The sequence below is a fragment of the Cyprinus carpio genome, chromosome B17 (assembly GCF_018340385.1).
Source record: "Cyprinus carpio isolate SPL01 chromosome B17, ASM1834038v1, whole genome shotgun sequence".
Taxonomy (NCBI): Eukaryota; Metazoa; Chordata; class Actinopteri; order Cypriniformes; family Cyprinidae; genus Cyprinus; species Cyprinus carpio.
Window position 1 is genome coordinate 8,097,178 of NC_056613.1, and position 25,215 is coordinate 8,122,392.

General features: G+C 36.0%; 1 protein-coding gene across 23 annotated transcripts in view; it reads right to left on the bottom strand.

The window, feature by feature from the left end:
* LOC109057157 (neurexin-3a) overlaps window positions 1–25,215 on the bottom strand; it is a 270,223-nt gene that overhangs the window by 206,040 nt on the left and 38,968 nt on the right. For all 23 annotated transcript variants that reach the window (XM_042742036.1, XM_042742019.1, XM_042742035.1 and 20 more), the window contains 2 exons: window positions 3,748–4,049; window positions 1,355–1,516 (listed from right to left, as the gene is read on the bottom strand). In XM_042742036.1, coding sequence (XP_042597970.1) covers window positions 1,355–1,516; window positions 3,748–4,049 — 464 coding nt within the window. The remainder of the gene's footprint in view (window positions 1–1,354; window positions 1,517–3,747; window positions 4,050–25,215) is intronic.

Below are 25,215 nucleotides of genomic sequence, written 5' to 3' on the forward strand. Positions count from 1 at the left end.
TTGTTCAGCATGAATTAATGGAGGATCTTGCCAGCAGCCGCGAAACCAGAGTAATTGCCTATTTCCAGCTAAATTAAAGATCAGTCTATTTACTGATAAAGTTATCCAGACCTGACAACTGAGGAGTGTGGAAATGAACAGCTGATCGAAAGAGAATGACATCTAACTTCTGCAAACAGTATAATGGCTCTTAGAGGATGAAATGAATGTGAAAACAAAACCTATCTGGATCATATTAATTTTAAAGAAAAAATTTTTTAAGACTAAGGTGGCACTATAATATAACTTTCATGACAAGGTTTTTCATGATCATTACTGCATTTACATTACATTTATTTTTGTCTGATGAAAACCTTCTTTAAATTTAGTTTTTAATTTAAATCTAACTCCATTTTAATTCATTTTTACTTCAGGTTTACCATTACTGTAATGTGGAAAATAATAATAATAATAATAATAATAACAACAATAATAAGAGGGTGAACTGAAAGCAAAAACAAAACCTGTCTGGATCATAATTCACCCAAAAAGCAACAACATCAAAAACAAAAAGAAATGATACTTTGTTTAGGAAAAAAAAAAAAAAAAAAAAAATAAACTTTTTTTAGACCTAAGATGGTTTGCATTGTGACAATTTTTATGACAAGGTTTTTTTTTTATTACCATTACATGTACTGCAGTAAAAAAAAAAAAAAAAAAAATTGTCTTTTGATAAAAAACCTTCCTTAAATTAGGTTTTTAATTTATTACAACTAAATTACAAATGACAATAAATAAATAAATAAATAAATAAATAAAAAAAAGAAAATAAAAGGAAAAAATAATGGTCCTACAAACAGGATTCAATTTACTTAAGCATAATATAACTCCTTATTTTTCTTTTTAATTTAGGGGTGAAATATGAAACATTTTTCTGCAAGATTCACCCTTGTGGGTACATTTTTATTTTGCATTTACAGATGTCTTCACATTCAGTTGTTCAGCAGAATCTCTTTGGGGTTCCCTTTTTGAGAATGTAGCTTATCATTATCCAAAGTCTCATCTCATCCAATCACCTTAGCTTCTTCTCTGGCCTGTGGAACCTTGATCAAATGATTCACCACAATTGAAAAGTCATATCAAATACGCCTGAAACAATTTCGCATCTGGGCAAAAATGTATAACTCCTGCAAATTTCATTAGAGAAACACACCACGGGTATGATGTCTGCTCTATCCTTTTCACAAGATAAGCTGTACTGAATCTATTATTCTGCTCGGATGGTCTATTCAAACTTGTTCCCTCTCAGTCCAGACAAGGACATGGTGATATGATGCATGTAGATGAAAGAACAGGGTTCACCCAGACCACCTACCTCTTTCAGGCAACCCATAAAGTTGTTGCTGACGGGCGACCCAGGTAAGTCTGCTGTGCTTGGACTTCCTCCGACGTAGAAGAAATCATCTGATCCCAGCATTGTGTAGTCCTCCTGCGTATAGCCTGTTGTAGTCAGGATGCCATCCACAGATATTGTCACCTGATTGGGAGGAATAATATAAGAGAGAGAAAAATCCATTTATGAACATTATGGCTGTGACGGCCGCTCTACCAGGAACAGGTTTGCTTCGATCTTGCTGGTTGCTGTCTGTCTTTGATTGTGTACCAAAAGACCACTTCGAGACTTTTAGTAGGCCGTTCTTGTCTAGTATTTGTAGACTTACAAAGGACAGGTAAAGAAAATATTTTGCCGGTATATTTTCTTTATCTTTGATGGTGTTAGAAATGGTTTTCCGGTTTGGGGCAATAGTTTGAGGGGTTAGTGTTATGTACAAACTATAGACAAATTGCTTGTTTTTAGTTCAAATTCTTTGCACACAAGGTTAGTTGACACATACATATGCATGCGTTCCAAAATGAGCTAATACTACCACAAATGAGCATGCAACACAGAGGTAAGATGGTCTTTTTCCACATATAACATTAATAGTGAGATATACAACCACTGCAAACATGGAATCATGCATTTTCAAGCCAAGACGACATGCAAGGCGAAGCAGCACATATGAGACCAAAGCAAAAGCTACAGGATGAGGGGTAATGAGGGAGGACACAAGAAGTCGTGACTTACACCACAATACAGACAGGACAGGAAACTGGACAGATGGTGGGTTGCTCAGACAAGAGTTTTGGTGTTAGTAACACAAGGGCTGATCCAGCATGAATGGGTCGGCGCGGCATGCGCAAACAACTGGAATCAACTGTCAGAGCTCCAGTGCTGAAGTAGTTCTTTATTCTTTTATTTTCATACTGTTGTTTTCGTCACTTTTTTGGAAAGCTTCTGCCAGTTTTTGACAGTATTTGAAAATTCAAAAGAAAAGAAAAAAAAGAGCTAAAAGGACAACTAAGCCTTCAAAAACTAAAAAAGGGCCAAAGAGGAAGTTCAAAGAAAGAAAGATAGAAGGTAAAGCTGTAGTGAAAAATGGAATGAGGACATTTGAAATAAAAAAAGAAAAATCCCATAATTCATAATTTTTTTATGAAGCCATGAAACCCCAAAAAAGAGAAAAAAAGAGGGCCAGGGAAACACACGGTAAACCCAAAAAAAGGACAATAAGAATGATATCTACCAGACAATGTAGTTTGTTTACCATAGCGTGTCCAATACCTGAATGCTTTGAGAAAAGGGGGAAGTAAAGGAAATTAAACAATGAACAAAAGGGTTGTTAATAAAATGAAATAAACTCAAATGAAGTCATGATGAGTAGCACATTAGTTTAGGTTCTGGTTAGTAAACTAAAGACTAGTCAATGGTTCATGAGTGGTTAGTCTGGGTCTGAACAAATGTTATCCATAGACAAGCAAAGCATATGAGTGAGAGTAAGAAAAGGTGAAAAAGAAAAAGAAACAGCGGATTCTCCGCAAAGCCTGTGGCATTTTACTTTTTGTAAAGACACTGCACTTGTCTGCAAAATCTTAAAGTGCATACTCACTTGAAAAAGTCTTCCAGAATAAAGAGTTTTTTTTCACCAATAATTCCCAATTTTTTTGTCACCAAAACACATTTAGCTTTGGTTTTAGGACCCTTCTAATGTAATGTTTCGTAACGTGTTGTTTTCTGCTACAACCGTGAACGGTGACCTCAATCTAGCTGCCTCTTTGTTGTGATTCATATGGTTTTTGACTTTCCTCAGGCAATTGTATAAGGTAATTCTAATGCATATTCTTGGCGTGATAGTAAAACAGCTATTAAACAAACCGAAAAAAAAATGTCACAGTCCTAGTGGATCAGAGCTGAAATAGCTTGTGCTTGTGGGCACTCACGCCTCCACACACGCCTGCGCAAAAAGAGACATCCTTTCATTCCTGAGGGGCAAAACCACCCTAAATATTTACATATTTTAAAATGCAGTGGTGGAGTGATTTAACAGTTCAACAAAGATTGGCTGTGGGTAAATGGAATGGTTGAGGTTGGTTGGAGCCTCTCCCCGCTGCCCTGATAAGACAGACTGTTTGGAGAAGTGAGGTGAATATCTAGAGGGGTGAGAGAGACAGCCTCTTGAAGCCATTGCACTGTTGATAGTTCAGACAGAGGTAAATGCCTGAGGAGGCAAAACATGAGGCAAGGTAGAAGAACTCAGAGGAAGAAATAGTTGCGTTAGCATCTTGAAGAACTTAAAATAACCGAAAATGCTAATTTAAGCAATATACAGTAGCATTTAGCTCTGAATTAGATCAGAAAACATGAAATTCCAGCCACTTCAGCGTTACCTGTCTGAGGTTGCGTGTGACTTTCACATCATGCCAGGCATTGTCATTGAATTTGCCATTGACAGGCTCGACAATGGCCTCAAAGGCTCCGGAACCCAAGTTGATGACCAACGAAACAGCCCCATCTTTCAGGGCCAGGTTGACGTAGTCTGCTGACTTGCCCGTGTGAAGGATAAGGCCATTTCTTTGCCAGGTCTTGAAGGACAATGTGATTTCATCGCTGCTGCTCTGGATAGGATTCTGAGACAAGTCATAGCAGAAGTACTCAGAACCTCTGAATGTGGCCACGTTCTCTTCTCGCGCTATAAGAGAGAGAAAAAAATGTTGTTAGAACTTCTTGAAACAAAACAAACCCAAATATACAAGTTTCCTGAAAGTAACCACTGAAGGAGTGCAATTAAGTTCAGGGCACATGACACAAAATCAGACAAGATGACGCATATCCAAGTGTGGGCAGCGAAACACACAAAGAGGCTGTGCATTTAAAGCCAAAGTTCTGGTGAGATCATCAGGGAGATAATTTCTCTTGTTGTTGCATGTCTGAGTCATAATTACAAAAGTTGCAGTGCCCTCCAATCCATCACCAATAATGCTGTTTAAGCTCCTCAAACTATGCCTGATCCATGAGATCATCCAGAGATGTTACAGAAGTGGCATCTGAAGTGGCATTTAGATGCATTTTTTATGCAACTCAGAGGTGGAATAAATGCATATACACTGCATAAATAATACTGACACCTTTAAAACAACAATTATGATATTATCATAAACCATGCATTTCACACAACCCTATTTAAAAACAGTAAAACAGAACAAAATAGTTTCCTAATAACATTTAAAGTTAACAAAAAAGGCTGTTACCCATTTTATTCCAGTACATATTTCAAAGTAAAACAGGTTATTCTACAAGAAAGAAAAAATATGTAGGGTGGGACTTGAATTTATCCATCAGGTATTGATTGGATCAAGAAAATTTGTCTATATATGAAAAGTGGTTAAAGGGGAGGAGCTGTAAAAAAGTGTTTGGTGACATCAGCTGAACATGAAAGTAATTTCAGAGGTGGAAGATGAAAGATTATGATGAAAAACTTTGATATCAGTAATTTTGATATCAAATTTACTTTAAATGTAGTTTTAGTGATTGCATGCCAAAATCCCATTGGTCATTGTAATTCACAGCAGATAATCTACTGCATCCACACTTATAGAAATAAGTTCACTCCTGGTTCCTGTGGTCCCCAGTCCATTAATCACCAAGCTACTGTATGGTGGTGTGGCTCAGAGGAGGTAAAAATACACATATCTAATGGAGTTTCTCCAAACCAACACTAGACATCATTTACATCAGGCGGCCAGAGAAGGACCTCGGCACTAATGGCATCATTGATTTATCAGTACTTCACTTGGGCCACCGTGGGGTCGATATATTCTCTGGCTAAATGTTGACAAAACACTCACACGTCCAAGTCTATGCTCCACCTCAGCGATCAGCATTAGTGGATGTAGAATGTGTTTTAACTGACCGGGTAAAGACATCTTGACCAGTTTTTCACTGGACTAAAGTATCCTGAGCAGACTGCAGGGTTGCAGAGCAGATTTTCTCATCAGGGCTGGTGCTGGTACCCAGCTGTGATACACTTCACATGCTAATAAACTCACGGTTAAGAACGGGGCAAACTGACTGACAGTGGAACATATTGGAAACACATGGGACCCTGATGCAGCTGGTGAACACCTAACCAAAAATCCACTACTTCTGTACAGGCAGAGAGATGATTCAGATTATATAGCTCATTACAAGGCTGAAAGAAACAGATTAATAAAAGATGACTGGATGGATGGTGGGAAAGAGTTTTGTCCAGCAGGAGAGGGTGGTGTATCATCCATGTGTCAAAAACTGGCAGTTAGATATACTTGGCTACTCGTAGTGCAAATCCCACACTGCTGAAGAAATTGAAGTCCATTCAAATTTGGCTAGACTGTACAGGAAAAAATAAAGAAAGCTTAATGTTTAGCCTGTGGAGATTACTGGACCATGCCAAAGAGGGTCAAGGAGTTTTCTAGCACCATACAAATTAACACAACAGAAAGTCACAGACGTTCAACAAAACTATCACAGGCCTTACAAATAAAATTCAGGCCCACTCTGCATTACTAGTCCACTTAGCATTAATGACATTCACAATTCACTATTAATGTAATATAAATAATAATTTTAGTTAATTTAATATTATTCCATTATCAAAATTTATTCTATTAATAAAATTAATAATTATATTTTATTATTTAAAATGTATACAGTCAATACATAATTGTATTTATGTATATTTTAGTCCTGGGCAATGATTAATCACGATTAATCACATCCAGAATGAAAGTTTGTGTGTACATAATATATGTGTGTGTGCTGTGTATATTTATTATTTATATATAAATACACCACATGCATGTATATATTTAAGAAAAATATGTGTTTATATATTAAATATATTTATATATAAATCATATGAATATAAATATATACATGAAAATATATGTAAATATTTTCAAAATATATACTCTATGTGTGTCTTTTTATACACATAATAATCTATACACAGTACACACACATTACACAAACAAAATCTTTTATTTTGGATGCGATTAATCGTGATTAATTGTTTCCCAGCACTAGATAGTTATGCATATTACACACATCATACATAAATTATTTATTAAACAAGCAAAAGATTTTTAGGCTGAACAGGAACCAGTGCTTTTAAGGTGTTATTGTCAGCTATATGCTGGCATGGAAGTATTGTGCCGACACCTCAGCAGATGCATTATTACTCCCCTGAGCACAGCTACTGTTAGCGGACGTGTTTCTGAGAGAACGGGCCCTCAAATAACTCCCAGACACCTTATCTCCCTCCTCCTGACTGACTTGGTGCTGTAACATCATCCCTGAGATCCTGCCATGCTGTTAACGTTCCTAGAGAGAGTACTGATCAATTATTAATTAAAGAGAGTGTTGTTTTTACTAAAGACACCGCTCCACATTACTGCCAGATGTTACCCTGCACAATCATCTTAAGCTCTGAATACTTAATAAAGAGTCATCTTCCCACCCTGATATGATGTGGGATCGCACATGAGCAGAGTAGAAGATGTGAAGGAGACATGGGAGGGTCAGTAAGGGGAAAAGAAAGAGGAAAAAGATTGATATATTTTACGAAAAGTTTTGCACACCATGACTGCATTGATTTGATAAAAACACATCACAAACAGTAATATTGTGAAATATTATTACAATTTAAAATAACCATTTTCTATTTTAACATATTTAACAAATTACTGTATTTTTTTTTCTGTGAATGCAAATCTGAATTTTCAGCAGCTATTACTCTGGTCTTCAGTGTCCCGTGATCCTTCAGAAATCATTTTAATATGCTGATTTGTTAAACATTTCTTATCATCAGTGTTGGCTAATGTTCAAATAATCAGACTACTGTTTTTGTTTATTATTTAACAAAACATGATTAATCTTATAACTTGTGGCTGCATTAACTGCATTAATTATTTTTAACATGTTTAACAGTCCATATTTAAGAACCCCAAAACAGGGCTTGGAAAAAAAGGATTAATATACATAAAGAGACAGAAATAGAGAAAAATCTCTTTGCCAGACATTTGGCCAACAGAATGAAGTGATTTGCTTCCACAAGCTATGTGTTCATTGAATACATTTTTCAATATGTCAATATGATAGTTACGGATAATTAGAAGACATATTGTTGCCGATGTAGCATACGGTACGTGGGATTCAATGCCGGCCTTGCAGAAAATCCAGCTGAGATTAAAATACTGAATACCATTTATTCATTCCTTTGTATTTATTTTAGACTTTCTCCTTTATAAAGTTTCCAGCCTATAATCTAAGACTATCACACAGAATACTGTGAACAAAAAGCCGAGCAGAGAACCACATTTCCCACAGTTTCTGTCTCGCCACAGCAGTCCTTTCAAAACAAGCCTTATCTGTATAGATTTTTAATGAAAATCCTTGGTGGGGGGGCAAAGGTACTTAATCTCCTCTATAATGGAGAATCCGACAGAAAGGAGGGGTGAGGTTACGGGCTGTGTGTGAGATAGTAAACGTGCTGAATTATGAAATCTTAATGAAAACATCATTATTAGTCAAATCGGCACCAGGGACAGAGATTCTTATCGAGACATAATTGCAATGGTCCACTGATGCTTTTTCCCTCCACTACACAGAGACGGATTTTGGTGGTTTGGTCAGAGACATGCTCATGCGTAAAGGTGTCAGAGGCCCATGAGTGGAGAAAAGTAGTGTCGTTAGAGAAGCCATTAAATCCAGCATGCTTTGGGGAGGAGACCATTACAGGGTAAGAGCTCTCAAACTGTCAATCACATGTGAGAGGATGCAGGCAACTTTCTGACCAATTGGCCTCTCAACTCCTAAGAACAAAACTGGCATTTGCCACGTAGTGCCCTCCACAAAAATATAGTCTCCCATGACTGACACTGATGGAAATAATAATGCCTGCATCATGGGTGCTGACAATATATCAAAGATCTTTAGGCAGAGTTGAAACTAACCCGAGAATTCTGGCATCATTTCACACCTAATACAGTTCATAATGGGACATTTTTGTTTAAATTGTATAAAAAATGATCAACAATTTCAGGTAAAGGTCAAACTGCTTAAGCAAAAAAAATGACTGCAACACTGTAACAAACATTTTGAAGTTGTAAATAAAACAAAGATTATTGGAGTATGTGTTACAATAAAATACTATTTCAGTCTTTCTACTGTACTTCAAAAATTTTGAAAACTAGCCATTTCCTTGTAATTATTTGTCAAATTTAGTTTAGTGTCTGAGTGAAAATTGTTTCTTCACCATTTTTCCCCTCACCTTTATTTTTATGCCACTTTATACAGTAAAGATTGTTTCGAAGAAGCTTGTGTGCTTTGTTAACCTTAATCAGAATAAAAAGAAAAGAAAAATACACAAACACACACAAAAAAACTGGTCCGGCCTATAGAATGAACTGATTTTTTAAGATTTTGATCATGTTATCACATTGTTATGCATGAAAACAATCAAATAAAGAAAGATGCTCGTTCTAACATCAAGCCATCTTAAATGTGACCAAAAGATGAGCACATTCTTGCAATAGAGTACATAATTAGAGCTAATCAATCTCCCTCAGTCTTTCCCTCTTACTCTTCATCTGTCAACTGAGGGCAGTGTTAAGGCTAATCTATCCCTGCAGATCCAGAGGGAGCTTCCATACGGTGTGGCCCAATCATCCGTCATGCAGCAGTGATGGAGAAAATCAATAAAGAGGGAAGGAGAAACGGGTCCCATCTACCTCGGGCTGACCTAGAGAGACCCTGTTGTGCAGGCCAAACTTCCGTCACGGACAGTTGCTGACTCACCAGCATCTAGCAACCGTATATTACAGACTCAGAGTGTTAACTCTGCAACCAAACCCACCCACTATACTATTAGACTTATAATGTATGATATAATGTTTGATCAAGTTAATCGTTTATTTAAAATTGCAGAGGAAAATTGCAATGTCAGACATGTTGGTGGTTGGTGTTATTGTAGGGTTTTTCTTCTGTTTATAGAGATAGATTATGTCTATTGAAGCTCTATTGACAGGCAGGTATCACTTTCTGCACTTTCCATGAATATGTTACATGAATATGAATATATTCTTACATGTATTCCTATGATGACAAAGCTGAAATCTCTCTCTTTTTTTTTTTTTACAAAAATATACTATTTTTGCATTATATTTTGGACTGATATGATATGTAGTTGTGGCCAAATTTTTGCAAAATCTCTATAATGCAATATTTTTTTGCACTACTCATTATTAGAAAAAGCATTACTCTCGTAAATAACTAAAAAGCTACATTTGGTCCAAAACTAGCAAGCTCCTTCTAAGGGGTAACTATCTCCTTCACCCTCCAAACATTTGCTGAAAAAGTAAAATAAATTCTAAGAGGTTCAGAGGGCCTGAAATTAGAGTCTCCGGCCCTATTTTGTACCTTTTGCTAGAAAGTGCTAATTGCTGATCTAAGTGTGTGTTTGAATCTCCCTCACTGAGAGAACATTCTGGGTAGGAGAGGCCTGCCGCAGTCTGTGTTCAGCTTCAATGGCTCGCTCCTCCCTTTTGCAGCTTTTAGCTGCTACTATTAGCTTTCTCTCTCCATTTCTCCATCTCTCTTGTTCTGTCTGGCTCCCCACTGGTGTCTGGGTGCCAGTCTGCCAGTTACAACCACCGTGTAGAAGAATTAACCTGTATACGCCGAGTGAAACAAAAAGCTTGATGTGATTATTTGTCATTTCTTATAGTGATTACAAGTGAAATGGGACATCCAAACACAATCAAACTTCACAAGATCCAAATTGTGAACATCCAATTCTGTTTTATCCAGTCTGCTTCCCTTGAACCTTCAACCCCAGATGTATGTTACATTAGATATAACCCCAGATGTATGTTCATGTATGTTTAATTTTGTATTTATAAAAATGTATTGGATGATTGGGTGTGATTGTATTGATAGTGGTTGTTTTGATGGTGGTAGTTTTAAAGATGTTTTAAGACTTGTTGTTTGATTGCGGTATATGGAGCAAGTGTGTATGATCGTGCCTGATTGTGGGTGTGTGACGTGCCTAGCTAGGACAGGAGTAGGAGTGAAATCAGCAGGGAGTTCTGGACTAGGACCAGGTGCAACAAGACAGGAATTCCAGATCAGACCATCTGTTGGTCTTTCTCAGAGCAAGCAAACATACATAACATACAAACATCAAATTTCTTGTAATAAAAGCCAACTTTTAAAATGTTGTCCGGAGCACTGGTTTGAGTGTTAAAAAGGAATAGTTCACCCAAAAATGAAACTTTGATGCAAATGTACTCACCCTCAAGCTATTTAAGATGTAGATGCGTTTGTTTTTTGCATCGTAGCAGATTTACAGAAAATGTAGCTAATGTTACATCACTGCACTGAATGGGTGCCATCAGAATGAGAGTCTAAACAGCATTTGTTTAGAACTGGTTGGACTGTTTTTGCTTGTAAACGGTGCTTGATCTGTGCATATTTCTCCCCTGATTCAGACCACATTTTCACTGGAGCAAGTGGTATTTATGATAGATGACTAAAACATTAATTACAAAAACACAGCTATTTGCTTCACAATATATTAATGAGGAAGTCGTGGCCTAATGGTTAGAGAGTTTGACTCCTAACCCTAAGGTTGTGGGTTTAAGTCTCGGGCCAGCAATACCATGACTAAGTTGCCCTGGAGCAAGGCACCGAACCCGCAGCACTGCACACTGCTTCGGGTGTGTGTTCACTGCTGTGTGTGTGCACTTTGGATGGGTTAAATGCAGAGCATGAATACTCAGTATGGGTCACCATACTTGGCTGTATGTCATGTCACTTTCACCTTTTTTTTTTAATTAATGGACTAACGTTATGTGGAATAGTTGTGGATGACTGTGATGTTTATATCAGCTGTTTGGACTCTCATTTTGACGACACCCATTCACTGCAGAGGATCCATTGGTGAGCAAGAGATCTAATGCTAAATTTCTCCAAATCTGTTCAGATGAAAAAACAAACATCTCTGTTTGGGATGGCCTGAGGGTAAACAAATTATTCCTTTAAGCAACTTTCCTGGTGGGATGAGATCTTTTCAAACACTAGAGGTAGATTAAACCAACATCCCCGTACCAGCAAAGCCTTTCTTCCTGACAATGAGAGATGAGAAATGAAAAGATAACAGTATACAATCTAGTTCCTGTTATAGGCCATGTTTTATCAGCCTATCTGTCAGCGATGAGAGTATTATCTCCTCTCCTACCTCATTTTAGAGCAGCAAAAGTAAAACTACGTGCAGATCAGCTTTTCAAATGACAAGCATTGCTGCACCCCATTCCACTGAAATTGCTATTCCGCTTTTGAAAAGCTTCCGGATACTGTTTAAGCATTTGCTTTCACAATCCAGGGAAAGCAATTTCATACCCAGCTAATTTAAATTTGCCAACTCTTTTTGATCTCTGGCATTAAATGTATTTCATTAATTTTTTTCTCGTATTTTCAATTACAGGTAAGACGCTCTAGGATTGAGGGTCCATCTAAAGAAGAAGAAAACAAAACTATTAAAGCACTAGCAGTCCAACAGCAGTAAGGCTATTCATCGATCATAGAGCTATTCATTGATCAACCGCAGGTGATGTGCAGCCATTGAGGATTCATGGATTCTAGAAATATTTACATCTGCAATCTAGAATTGACTTAGATTGAATTGAAGAGAATTGAAATCCACTAATAAAAGAACAATTGTTTTCTATTTTAAATAATTATTATTATTATTTTTTAATCTAATGTATTTATCCAATGGCAAAGCTGAGTTTTCAGCATCATTACTCTAGTCTTCAGTGTCACATGATCCTTCAGAAATCATTCTAATATACTGATTTGGTGTACAAAATATATATTTTTTTATTATCATTTTCAATGTTCAGGATTCTTTATTTATATGAAACTTAAGACATGATTGTTATTATTTTCAAAAATGTTATATAGAGAAAAACTGAATATACAGCACTGAAGCTGTGTGTTTTTGCACCATTTGAGATGTTGTTGGCTTTAGGAGTAATGATGCCACTAATGATGCTCTACACACATTTATTAAGCACAAGGATTCAATATGCACTGGAGGAAATGCAGATTCTTTCACATGAGCTCTTCTCTAGGATCTACATTCCCTTAAAATGTCACATTTTTCACTGTATCTACCATCCAGAGCTTTAGTGACATTTCCCTCTGAAAGGCTCAGTTTCTGCCACTGTAATTTGGTGTAATGGCACGGAGTGGTTGATGTAATCCTAAAAATGGCAAAAGAAAAGCACAGAAAAACTAGAACAAGCACAGTATCAAAGGAGAAAGATACTGTCATCTCAGGAGTAAGACGGGAGTGAGGGAAGCTAAAATTCACCTCAAAATTAGAGCCGATGAGCCAAAGAGAAGAGGAGAGATTCCTCCAATGGAATAGAAGACAGATAATCATCAGAAATGTCTGCACACACAAGAGAACTCGTTTGTTAGTCTCCTATCTGCAACCAATGAAAAGCCCGGATGTCAGTGAAGTTAACGTCACAAAGGAGAAACAGATCACACTGAAATGCTGGAAAATGCTGGCTGTCATTTTCACTACAATGAACAGCTCATGATGGCTGTCGTTCTTTTAAATAATACAAAATCCTATATAAATCGAAACTAAAATTATAGGAAAAATGGGCACTACCAGCCTGATCCAAAAATATTCTTGATATAGCACTGTTTTCGTAAAGCATACAGCCATAAATCGAGCACTAACTCTCTATTTGTGAGCAGTGGCTTGTGAGTTATGCAGAAATCCAGCGTTATTCATATACAGTATGCCTGTTCTTTGGGTCAGTATGTATTCTTACCCGAGGCATGACAGCCAGTCCCATGAGTATTTCATTTGCTTCCAACATAATAGTGTTATTGGCCATTATCTCTGTTGTCAGCTGCTGTGTTGATATTTAATGAAGGGGCATCTATGTCTGGTTGCCATTTTTCAGCTGCCTCGGTGTTGCCGTGGAGACATGCCGGTGGAGGGCAGTGGGGCTTGGCCCATCATTTTCCACTTGAACCAGATAAGACAGGCATTTAGTGCCAGAGCCCAAATTCAATATTTATTTCCAACCCCCTTCATTTGCATCTCACATGTTTCAAATGTTACACCCGGAGAGAGAGAGAGTGAGAGAGATAGCTTGTTAGTAGGGTTACTGTTTTATAACATGCAATGGAAGGTTATATTGGCAGATAGAGGAACGATAAATTGCACTACACAAATGCATAATTCTACTGTGATATGCAATAGCAGGCCATCATAACTGAACACATTATTGTTAACAACTGAGTGCACTTAGGGAGGTCAAATAAAGCCACCTGATTTCCATGTGCATTTGCATTTATATTCCTAATGCAAATTCTGTATTATCACAGTAAACAACAATAAAGTGCATACATCATGTAAATAGATGCACTTTGAAAGGAGCACACATTAAGTGCAAAGCTATGTTTAAAAAAAAGAAAAGGGAATCTGCGAAAACAGAAAATATATTGCCATTTTAGCTTAGGTCATGAAATTTGCGAGTTCAGGATGTATGTTGAAATTTTTGATTTTGTTGTGAAATTTATGTTGTAGATGATGTGAGATCACTGTTGAGATTTATTTTTTTTAGCATATCATATCACAGTTTTGTATATATATATATATATATATATATATATATATATATATATATATATATATATATATATATATAGTGTTAACTATCAGCATGTACATAGTTATCTGAATGTAACCATCAACTGCATAAGTATTGAGCTTACCACCACAGTAAAGAAAGAATGCACATTAAGTATGCACTGCAGGAGCACATGCTTAGCCAAGAGTTTGCATCAGAGTACTTGCGTAAAGTACTGTATGTTTCCTATGTCCTAAATTTATAACTACAGACACAAAAGGACAAACAGGACACACTCCGTCTCCTAGAAGCAGATACTACAAAAACACATTAGCCCTGCTCGAAAAAACATAAATAGAATGACCTTTACTCTCCACAGGGATATATCCATGACTCGTACCTGTCAATAAACTCACGACCCAAGAAACACCATTAAACACAAAGTAATAGCCCATTCACTTCCAAAGAGAAAGAGCAGGTGACACTAATAAAGGATATTGATCACCAAGGGCATCTATTCCCTTGATATATCTCCATCCATCCATACATCCATTCATCTGCGTGTGGAAAAAGGGACGGCTGAATCTTAAAACCACATATCGTGCATCGCATCTTTCCTGCTTGGGAATCAATGAAAGGTCGTAAAACAGTATGAAGATTCTATTGAATCAAGTTTGACATTATTGGTCATGAATGATTAGTGATTATTAAGTCTTAAAGGCCATGTATGTGTGTGCAAGATTCCTAAGTGTTAAAGACAGCTGTCTGCTCAGCTTCCCATAATTCCTCATAAAGGCTGTACCACGTTCCACCAGTTAGAGGAAATAATTGACGCTTTGGCATGAGAAATAGCACAAGCTGAGATTAATCAAAATGTTAACCTAATTTACAGAAGGATTCAGAGTGTTTGTGATAAATTACACATATTAAAGTCAATGTGTTTTCTTCCTTTAGGTAAGTGAATGAGACTGGACAGGCAAAAAATTGTTGCGTAAGAACAATTAACAGGTCTGAGGAAAGGTCATTTCAGATTAAACTGACTCTACTCTTCTGTTTGTCGAATGCAAGTTATACAATATTGGAATCTCTCAAATAAACTGCTTCAGTCAGCAAACAGATCTACAGTCACTTAATGCATCAAAAACCAAAACCTGCTTCTTCTATGTGCAGGACACTATGCTGTGATTGGTCGTCCACTTGTAACCAGCTGCACCCAGCGGCAAAAACAAAGTGCAGCTGTCCTTTAAAGCAACAGAGGGCTTTCTAAATTCTCTTTAGAACAGGAGAATACATATCAAGGCTTCAGAAGAGTAAACGCACCCTTTTGCCTCTATTTGTTCTGCCTACATTAAACTCCAGAGTATTTTATGCTTCAGAACTGTTGCAACACACGTTGCAAACAGACAGCAGTGAGACACAAAAAAATATGGAAATAAAGTTTAGAATCTAATGCACTCATGGAACAAGAAAGACAAAATACAGTACAGAATGGATATAAACATACAGAAACATACTGCTCACCAGCATTGTAGGTTCTCATTCACACACAGACTCTTCAGAAGACCTCAGGAAGTGGATTCTACTGCTTTAGTTCATCAGTCTGTTTGAACAGCCTAGATCTCACTCCCCAGGGAGTGGGTCACTATTATGCCCTGTGGCACTGGGAAATGTGTTTCCTAATTTGAGGAACATTAATTGTAATGAAAATGATGGGCAATTTATATGCTTGTCAACATCAATCTTGATATTAGCCTAGCATAAAAACACACATAAAATGTCGACTGCTTTAACTCTGTTTTAGAAATACTGCTACTATTACATGTATTAGAAGTCGGGGAAAAATAAACTACTATCCATTAAATTATAAATAATTTTAGAAATATTTGTTTTACATGCATATAAAACACACACAGTTGATATAATTTTGCCATGGCAGATTTTTTTTACCTTTCAGTTCTAGCAAGTATTAAGTATTAATTATATTTGTTAAGACAAATTATTTATAGACTTATCTTCAAATCATGCCTAAGAATTATTATTCTTCAAGAAGCCTCGTGGAACCTGTTTCTCATTGCTTTAATGACATTCTAAATGAATTTCAGATTAAATGCAGATTGTAGATAGGGCAGTGAACATGTTCAATAAACTGTAAGAGACAGAAAGACAGATGCGTCTGACAGATCCACTGCTGGGGTCTTCCTCACAGGAACTGGCACCAGGCCAACAGCAGTGCGCAAGGCCCTCGGCAAACCAGTGTCAAACACAATGACCCTGCAAAGACTCTCAGAAGTTTATATTATCCATAAGGGACCTGACTCAAGAAGGGAGAGGAAGGCCTATTTCTCATATACCCCCCAACCCCCTTATACCCAGTCTATACAGCCCCCCTACATCCCCCCCGGGCTAAGTGTTCTTAACCCGTTCTCTCATGGGTACCAGACAGAAGGAGTCCCCAGGCGTCCCATAATCACCTCCTTTCAGAATGACTTCCCCTTCCCACTGTCTCTCTCTCCCACTCACTCACTCTCGATCTCTCTGCAGTAGCCGGCTGCCCGAAATTCCTCAGACTGCATTTTCTAAATCTGTCCCAAATTCCCTCTGATGTATCTATTGTTGTGATTAAGGTCTCTTAAAACTGTAAAAGAATAGTGAAAGTAACAATACATTTTTTAAAAAAAAGATAAAAAATAAGGTAACAAATAAAAGTTACATAAACAAATGTTCTTTTATCATGCTTAATGGTCTGGGCCTTTTTTTTGGTACATGTCCTTAAAAATTTTTTAAATAAATAAATAAATAAAATTGACATGACATCATGTGTATTGCATCAGTCATTGCTCTGTTTTTATTTTTTAATGTTCATTTAATGTTTCTGCAGCCTGTATATGCATGTCCCTTTTTTTTTTTTTTTTTTTACAAAAAATTTCATGTAAAAAAAATTATAATAATACTAATTACATTAATAATTAACTAATAATTAATTGCAAATTACATAATAATAACTTTAAATCTTTTGTTTGTTTTTAATGTAATGTTTAATGTTTTTAATATATACATACACACACACATATATATATGGAACTTATAATATGGAACATATAATTTACCTAAATAGAATATATACTATTCATAATGCTTTCTAAATGCAATCTTATATGGACAAAAAGGTGCAGGGCTTGTGTGGGGGTAGAGTTTGAGACTGCTGCTCACTGAAGAGGAATGATGGAGGAATGCAGGCATAAACCGAATGATATTATTCCATGACCTGAGTCTAAATCATTCTTTTTCTTCAGTCTGGGCCAACGGCCACCAAACAAAGAACGGCTACTAACACCAGATCCCTTACGGCCAGGTTAAAGCTGATGGATAAACCCAGAGAGCTGGGTGAGGTATAGCAAGTGGTGTGTGTGGGTTGGCGTGTGGGCCGTTCTGGATTGGCTCTGTGTAGATGGGCAGGCTGGGTAAGAGGAAGCCACTCATGTGTGAAGCTCCACACGTCGACTTGATTGCCTGCTTTTGCGCATGTAGTTTTTCAAAGGGAAGATTGACAGTGTCATTTCTGGCCATCCCCCTTCCTCTACTCCTCAGTCCACCTGAATGGAAAGCTTGTTATTTTTTTTATTCCATAAAGTCCAGGCCACTACAGGCTGTTTAGAGGTTTGTTTATACCTCAGTTTATATTATCAAAAAAGGGTGAACAAAAAACAGCTTGTTAGTTTGTGGGGATGTCTCAGAGTAGAGTGCCTTATTTAAATTGAGAAATTAAAAAAGAGACCACTATACTGCCCTACAAAGGCAAAAGACCTTAACGTCTTTAAAGTTTTTTACTTGTCCAGCCAAATTAATTATAGGTAGGACACTGGAAATTTAACAATTAGATGTTTTGGTAATGAAAATGATCTACATTAAAAATGCTCAAACTTGATTTTTACCCCTTTTTTTAAGTTAATGTACTCTGCCTTTGCATTGTCTGCAAAATGTGAGAAGTCACATCAAGGCAAAAGGCTGTAACTAACACATTATCAATATTTGGTTGCTGATCACCATTTATAAAATCGTTATAGTAACACCTGTATAAAATCTAGTGATCATGGGCTGTCTCATATAGGATATTGCATATAGTAATGTGACTGTTTTAAGGTTTTGTGTGTGTGTGTGTGTGTGTGTGTGTGTGTGTGTGTGTGTGTGTGTGTGTGTGTGTGTGTGTGTGTGTGTGTTTGATCATAAGCTTAAAGACTAAAAGTTAAACATGAGTGGATACCGTGGATACCAATTTATTTGCTATGCTCAGTAACGTAAAAGAATGCTAGACATAGCATAATTGCTTTTATATTGATTTGTATGAAATAGCCTAACCTAAAAGAAAAACTTTTGGATTGATGTGAATGCAAACAAAAGGGAATAATGCTCAGAATCCTTGTGGATTAAACATCTCCGATGACGTTCATTGCCATGGATTGATTTTATCGGGTTACAAGAAAAGATAGGATATGAATTTAATTGTGAACTATTAGTAGGCTACTGATTTTATGATTGATCATGTTTCTCTGGGGGTTTTTGAAGTTACGACGATTGAGACGACCCATTATTTTCTTGGAAAAACAACTAAATTGACTCAAGATACTTATACACATGATACAAGATGTCTTGAATGTTCCAAAAATATCAATAACTCATTTTCGACAAAAATCGATGTTACGGTCGCCTCTGCACAGCAGTATACACCCAGTTAATTTTATTTTATTTTATTATTATTTTTTTTTCCAAAAATTATTAGTTTTATTTAGTAAGGATGCAATAAATGTATAAATAGTGACAAATAAAATGGATTTCTAGTTCAAATAAATTCTGTTCTTTCTATTTATTTAATTATCCTGAAAAAAGTATCATGGTTTCCATAAACATCAAGCAGCACAACTGTTTATCATCACTGATAATAAGAAATGCTCCTTAAGCACTAAAGGATCATGTGACACTGAAAAATTGAGTAATGATGCTGAAAATTGAGGTCTGCCAAAGCAATAAACTACATTTTAAAACCCACTAGACAGTGACCATGTGCCGACTCTGAATGCGTCTCTCACAGACTCGTAAAGGAGTATACTTTAAAGGCTTGTGCACTTAACTGTTTGCAAAATGGAGTTTTGTGCTCATGTATCCTACCTCACAAATCCAAATTTTCCATATTATTTCCATATTTGCGATGTAACATATCTGAATGCTATGTGGCTTTGTACTTCAGTTCCAACGGTGACACAGAGGCGGGCACGTTGATGTTTGGTCCACTATATTTAATTTTGATAAAGTACTAACTGTGCTGTTAAGTTAGCAATGCTGGAACTGATTTTGTGTGTGTGTGTGAGCCGGCGCAAATTCACTTGATCTGAACTGTTTCCTTATACCAGTAGAATCAACTTTAAACACTTAATGTCTTATTAATAATGCATCACTGTATAAAGGGCTTTTATTTGTGTACACTCACAATGAAAACAAAACATTGTGCTTTTGTAAAATAACGAAAACAAATAGGGCGTCGCTTTCTGCTTGTGTTGGTGGATTATGGCAAAAATCATAATCATGATTATTTTGGTCAGTATTGTAATCACGATTATTTAACATGATTATGAGGGAGCCATATGACCAAAACTTTATATCAGTGATTTATTTAACCCTCTGGGGCCGACTAACGCTAATATGCATTTTGAGGCATCTTCTCCTGATCACACCAAAAATAACTTAAATTACACTTTCAGTTTTTTGTTGTTAAGGTTAGGGGAATTAATTAATTGGATTTTTTAAGGGTGTTTTTTTTTTTTTGTATACACATATTATAAACAAAACTTTGTGCGTTTATAAAATAAAGAAAACAAACAGGGTGCGCTGTCTGTAGCCTTGGTCTGCACTGATCTTCATTTAGAAACACTTCATTAAAATGAACTGTAACTCAGGAAATACTCAACACAGAGACATGAGAGAGATATCTATAGAAAGCGTGACATGTCTACTTTTAAACTAAGCAAGCACTACTGAAAACAAATATTCTGTGATAAAGTAATCCATATGAAACCAACGCGATGTCCAGTCTTTCACGTCTCCCTTCATTATATCTAATGCAACCACGCCCACCCACTGAGCGTGCTATTGGCATTATAATGGTCCATGTGAAGCTCACGGCGGGTAAACGCCCCATAACAACAAACAAAGCAGCGAGTTTTTTACATTTTACTTTGCACTTCGCACTAAGAGGAATGAGACTGAATTCACAGCAGAAAAGACTTGCTGCGACAAATAAGAATTCACCTCAAGAAGCTTTGGATTACCTTTGGATTATTGATGCAGCGGCTTGATCAAGATCCTAAACATGAGTAAGTCTTTTTTTATTGTCCTACTTTTATTAGTTTTCACATAACCTGTACACATTTTACTAGTTAGACTTTTTTCAAACTATAATTCCTGACTAAATAAATAATCAGGTGAAACATTATAAAGTTTAATTCACAGCATCTAAATGTCTCACCATGCCAGGATGTTTTTTTTTCTTTTTCTTTTTTTGTTATATAACATAAACAGCAATAGGATATATAAAAAATGCTAGCCTAATGTCAGTAAGAATGGTTAGACAAGTATTTTGAGTGTGTTATACCCAGGATTCTCTGAGGTGTAAATGTATCAAGTAAGCTGGAAATATCACTGATAATATGTGTGCTATGTGGTAATTGTGTTCTTTTTTTTCTATGAATTAGTACTATTATCAGTGACCATCACAATAATGTTAATAATGTAGTTGAAAAAAATTATTTTGTCCTCAGAGTCTTTCCTGTAACTTTTCTCTCTCAGTCACACACCTGGCTGAAAGGCTCATTATGCAGCTCATTATGTGGGCCTTTGTCTTCTCAGGTGTGAATCACAGCATTATGCATGATAGCTGACGCCTTCTCGCATATACCTTTCCTACACAAAAAGTGTCTTAAAAAAATTAATTCAATATATTTTTTTTCTGTGAGCGAGTAATCAAGATGATTTTCACATCATTTTGAAGCAAAAACTCTAGGCTTCAAAATCTGTTCTCAGAAGTCTTGTGAACAAATGTTCTCTAGGTGTTTTATTGCCTTATTTCAGTGACTTCAAACTTTTTGTTTTTCACTAACCACGCATAAACGTCGCTTTCTCAAAAACACAATCATGTACATACATGCTGCTCACATATTATTGTAGCCCAGTTTGTGCTAATTACAGTGTTATTAGACTTTAGCCATTTATATGTTTATAAGCAACTAAAAAAAAACAAATATCAGGGCATGTCAGGGCAACTTCTCTAGGCCCCCAAAACACCCTCAGGCCCCATAGGGTTAAAGATAGTGATAGTTATCAAATATGTATTTCCTGTAAATAAGGTTGCTATGACATCTACATTGTAGAGACCAGCGGAATTTCAAACAAACAAACAAAAACTCCTCAAAATTATTGAAAATAATTAAACTGTCCTTAATAAAAAAAGCAAAGGACAAATACAGTAGAATAAAAAGATACAAATGAAACAAACTGTGCTTTAATGTTTATTTTATCCAAGTCTCAAGCAGTTTACAGCCTACTACAGAAATGATTCATCAAATGTAAAATAAAACAGCATAGTCTTCACTTTAAGAATTAAACTTTTTTGTCTCTTATTAAAGCTACAAAAGTCCTTTACTCAAGATCACTGTGTGTTTTTGAATTTGTCTTTTGTTGTATGATTAATAATATTAAGCACACATTCGCAGCAGGAAAATAGCCCGCTGTCACTTTAAGAGCCACACGGATCCAATTTACCGTTACACACGTATAACGTATAACTCTTTACGTGCATTTATTACATGACCGACAAAGGTATACATGAATAATCACTAAGCACCGCATTTTGACACAATTTTGCGTGTATTTGACCGTTTAGGCGCGCACCTTGAGCTAAAAGATGACTTTATATGTCCATGTTCTGTTCCATCTCTGACCACATATATCTTTCTGATGAGCAGGTCAAGGTCTCTTTTACGATTTTAAAAACATGAATAAATATATTTCTATAAATCAAGCACATCCCATTTTGCGAAAGTAACATTACATGATTTTACTGATTTGCACATGAAATTGTGCTTTTATGAAGGAACGAATGTGCAGCGCTGCAAAAGGGGCGGAATGGGGCACAATAATCGTTTTATCTCGATTATTGTATTTTCATAATCGTTGGAGGCCAAAATTGAAATCAAAGCCGTTTTTCGATTAATTGCACAGCCCTATTTTCTGCAATTTGAGTTTCCTTACTGTGAACAAATTAAGCCTGCCACAAAAATGAACTGAAACTCAGCATATATCGGCTACGCTACATTGCACAGTTTTTTTTTTCTCGTTTATCTGTAAACTAAATAAAATATATTTCAAGAATTTAGTCCTTGTGTGTATATGTACTGCAGATGATATAGCCTATATTTAATACAATTTAATAATATTTAGTATTTTCATATCTAGGTGGAAAAAATTGTAATTTGTACTAGGCCTACTGTCTGTTCAAAATAAATGAAAAGAAACCGAGCATAGTGGATTTTTTTCCTTGTTGTACTGAAATCGTATCGAACCGTGACATCTGTGTACCGTTCCACCCCTAGTACAGACTCAAATGGGTTTCATCCAAATGGCTTACAGTCTAATGCATTATTTTGCCCTATAATGAGAGTGTAATTAATTTACAATTTAGGTCATGAAATAAAAGTTCCCAACTGCATGACAACAATCTATATTTGTAACATCCATTTTTATGTGGTAGGCAGCAGTCAGAACTAGACCAGACTGGATTCTGCAGGTCTGGTCAAAGGTGATCTGCGACTTAATTACATCTGAAGCCTGATTTACATAACACTCCCTTTAGAGCATGAAGAGCACAGAGAGACAGGAACGGTAGCCATGTTTGCTCAGTGCTCCAGATGACAGGAGACTGGCCTGTAACAGCTATGGTGGGACGAGATGAAAGGATTGTTTATCTGCTCTGAGTATCGGTGGAGAGCGTGTAGGGCTTTCGTGCTGACCTTTTCCAGTCACAGACTGTAGAGTTATTCATCAGATAGCAGAAAACATTGCTTGCTTAGCACTGGGGTCAACACATTTACATTGATGTACATTTACAGACAGTTTTGCAAAGTTCACTTTGCTTTCGGTCTGTTTATTGTCTTTATACACTTTTACTTAGTGGGTACATTAACTTTCATTTACTTGAAGAGCACATTTGTACATCTATACATGTTTACTTCCTATTTCAATGAATATTTCACCCAAAAATAAAAATTTGGTCATTATTTACTCACTCTCATGCCAATCCAAACCTCAAGAATATTCTGGCGGCTCTTTTCCATGGAAAGAAGCATATAGTTATTAAAGGGATACTCCATCCCAAAATGAAAATTTTGTCATTAATCACTTACCCCCATGTCGTTCCAAACCCGTAAAAGCTCCGTTAGTCTTCAGAACCCAATTTAAGATATTTTGGATGAAAACCGGGAGGCTTGAGACTGTCCCATAGACTGCCAAATAAATTACAGTGTCAAGGTCCATAAAAGGTATGAAAGTCGTCGTCAGATTACTCCATCTGCCATCAGACGTGCAATCTGGGTTATATGAAGCGACGGGAACACTTTTTGTAAGAGAAGAAAACAAAACTAACGACTTTATTCAATAATTCCTGTCAACGGTCTCCACTGTCTCTCCATATCACCGTATGGTCTTTTGTGTCATCTGCGCCACAAGGATGCACTGTTTCTAAGTGTATTTAGCTTTGATTTGAAATAAAACAGCGCATTCTTGTGGTGCGGATGATACAGAAGAGCATACACAGCATACAGTGATATGGACAGACACAGAGGAGACCGTAGACAAAGGAAATTATTGAATTAAGTCATCATTTTTGTTTTCTTCGCTTACAAAAAGTGTTCCCGTTGCTTCATATAACCCATGTTGCAAGTCTGATGGCAGATGAAGTATTCTGACAACGTACCTTTTATGGATCTTGACAGTGTTATTTATTTGGCAGTCTATGGGATAGTCAAGTCTCCAGGTTTTCATCCAAAATATCTCAAATTGTGTTCCGAAGACGAACGGAGCTTTTATGGGTTTGGAACGACATAGGGTAAGTGATTAATGAAAAAATATATATATTTTGGGGTGAAGTATCCCTTAAAGGAGGCTATCCAAGGACAAAAAAAAACATTAAAAATCCACTATATTTTTGTTCGTTTGTTTTTTTTCTTTAAGCTACATGACAAAACAACAAAACTGACTGCCACCAATGCTCTCATATTACATTTGTGCATATTGTGTAAATATGTAGTTCAAAAGGTCACTAAGATTATTTTTTGTTTTTTTCTCACCAAGGCTGCATTTATTTGATTGAAAATACAGTTAAAACAGTAATACAATAAAATATTATCACAATTTAAAATAACTTTAAATTTTCTATCGTAATACATTAAAACGCAATGTATTTCTGTGATGCAAAGCTGAGTTTTCACAGCCATTACTCCAGTCTTCAGTGTCACATGATCCTTCAAAAAATATATTATTTTGATTTTGTGCTAAAGAAACATTTCTTATTATTATCATTGTTGAAAACAATTATGCTGCTTAATACTTTTTTGGAAACCATGATATGTTGGATTCTTTAATGAATAGAAAGTTCAAATTAACTGATTTTTTTTAAATATTTTATTTTTTATTTTTTTAGAACAAGTCTTTACTACGGAAGAGGATAAGGGCCAAGCATTAATAAAAAAATAAAACCATCTGGAGAATAAAGTAATGTTTCGAGAAATCCTCATTAAATTTCAAGAAAAAAGTCGAAATAAAATGTTGAGAATAAACTCATTAAATTACGAGGGAAAAAAATGTTAAATTGCGAGAATAAAGTTGAGATAAAATGTTGAGAATAAACTCACTAAATAACGAGAATAAACTCATTGAATTATTAAAAAAAGTTGTTAAATTGTGAGGAAAAAAAGTCGAGATAAAATGTTGAGAATAAAACTAATTAATTTATGAGAAAAAGCTCATTAAATTTCGAGAAAAAAAGTTGAAATAAAATGTTGAGAATAAACGCTGAATTTCAAGAAAAAAAGTTGAGAATAAACACACTCGTGTCATGTT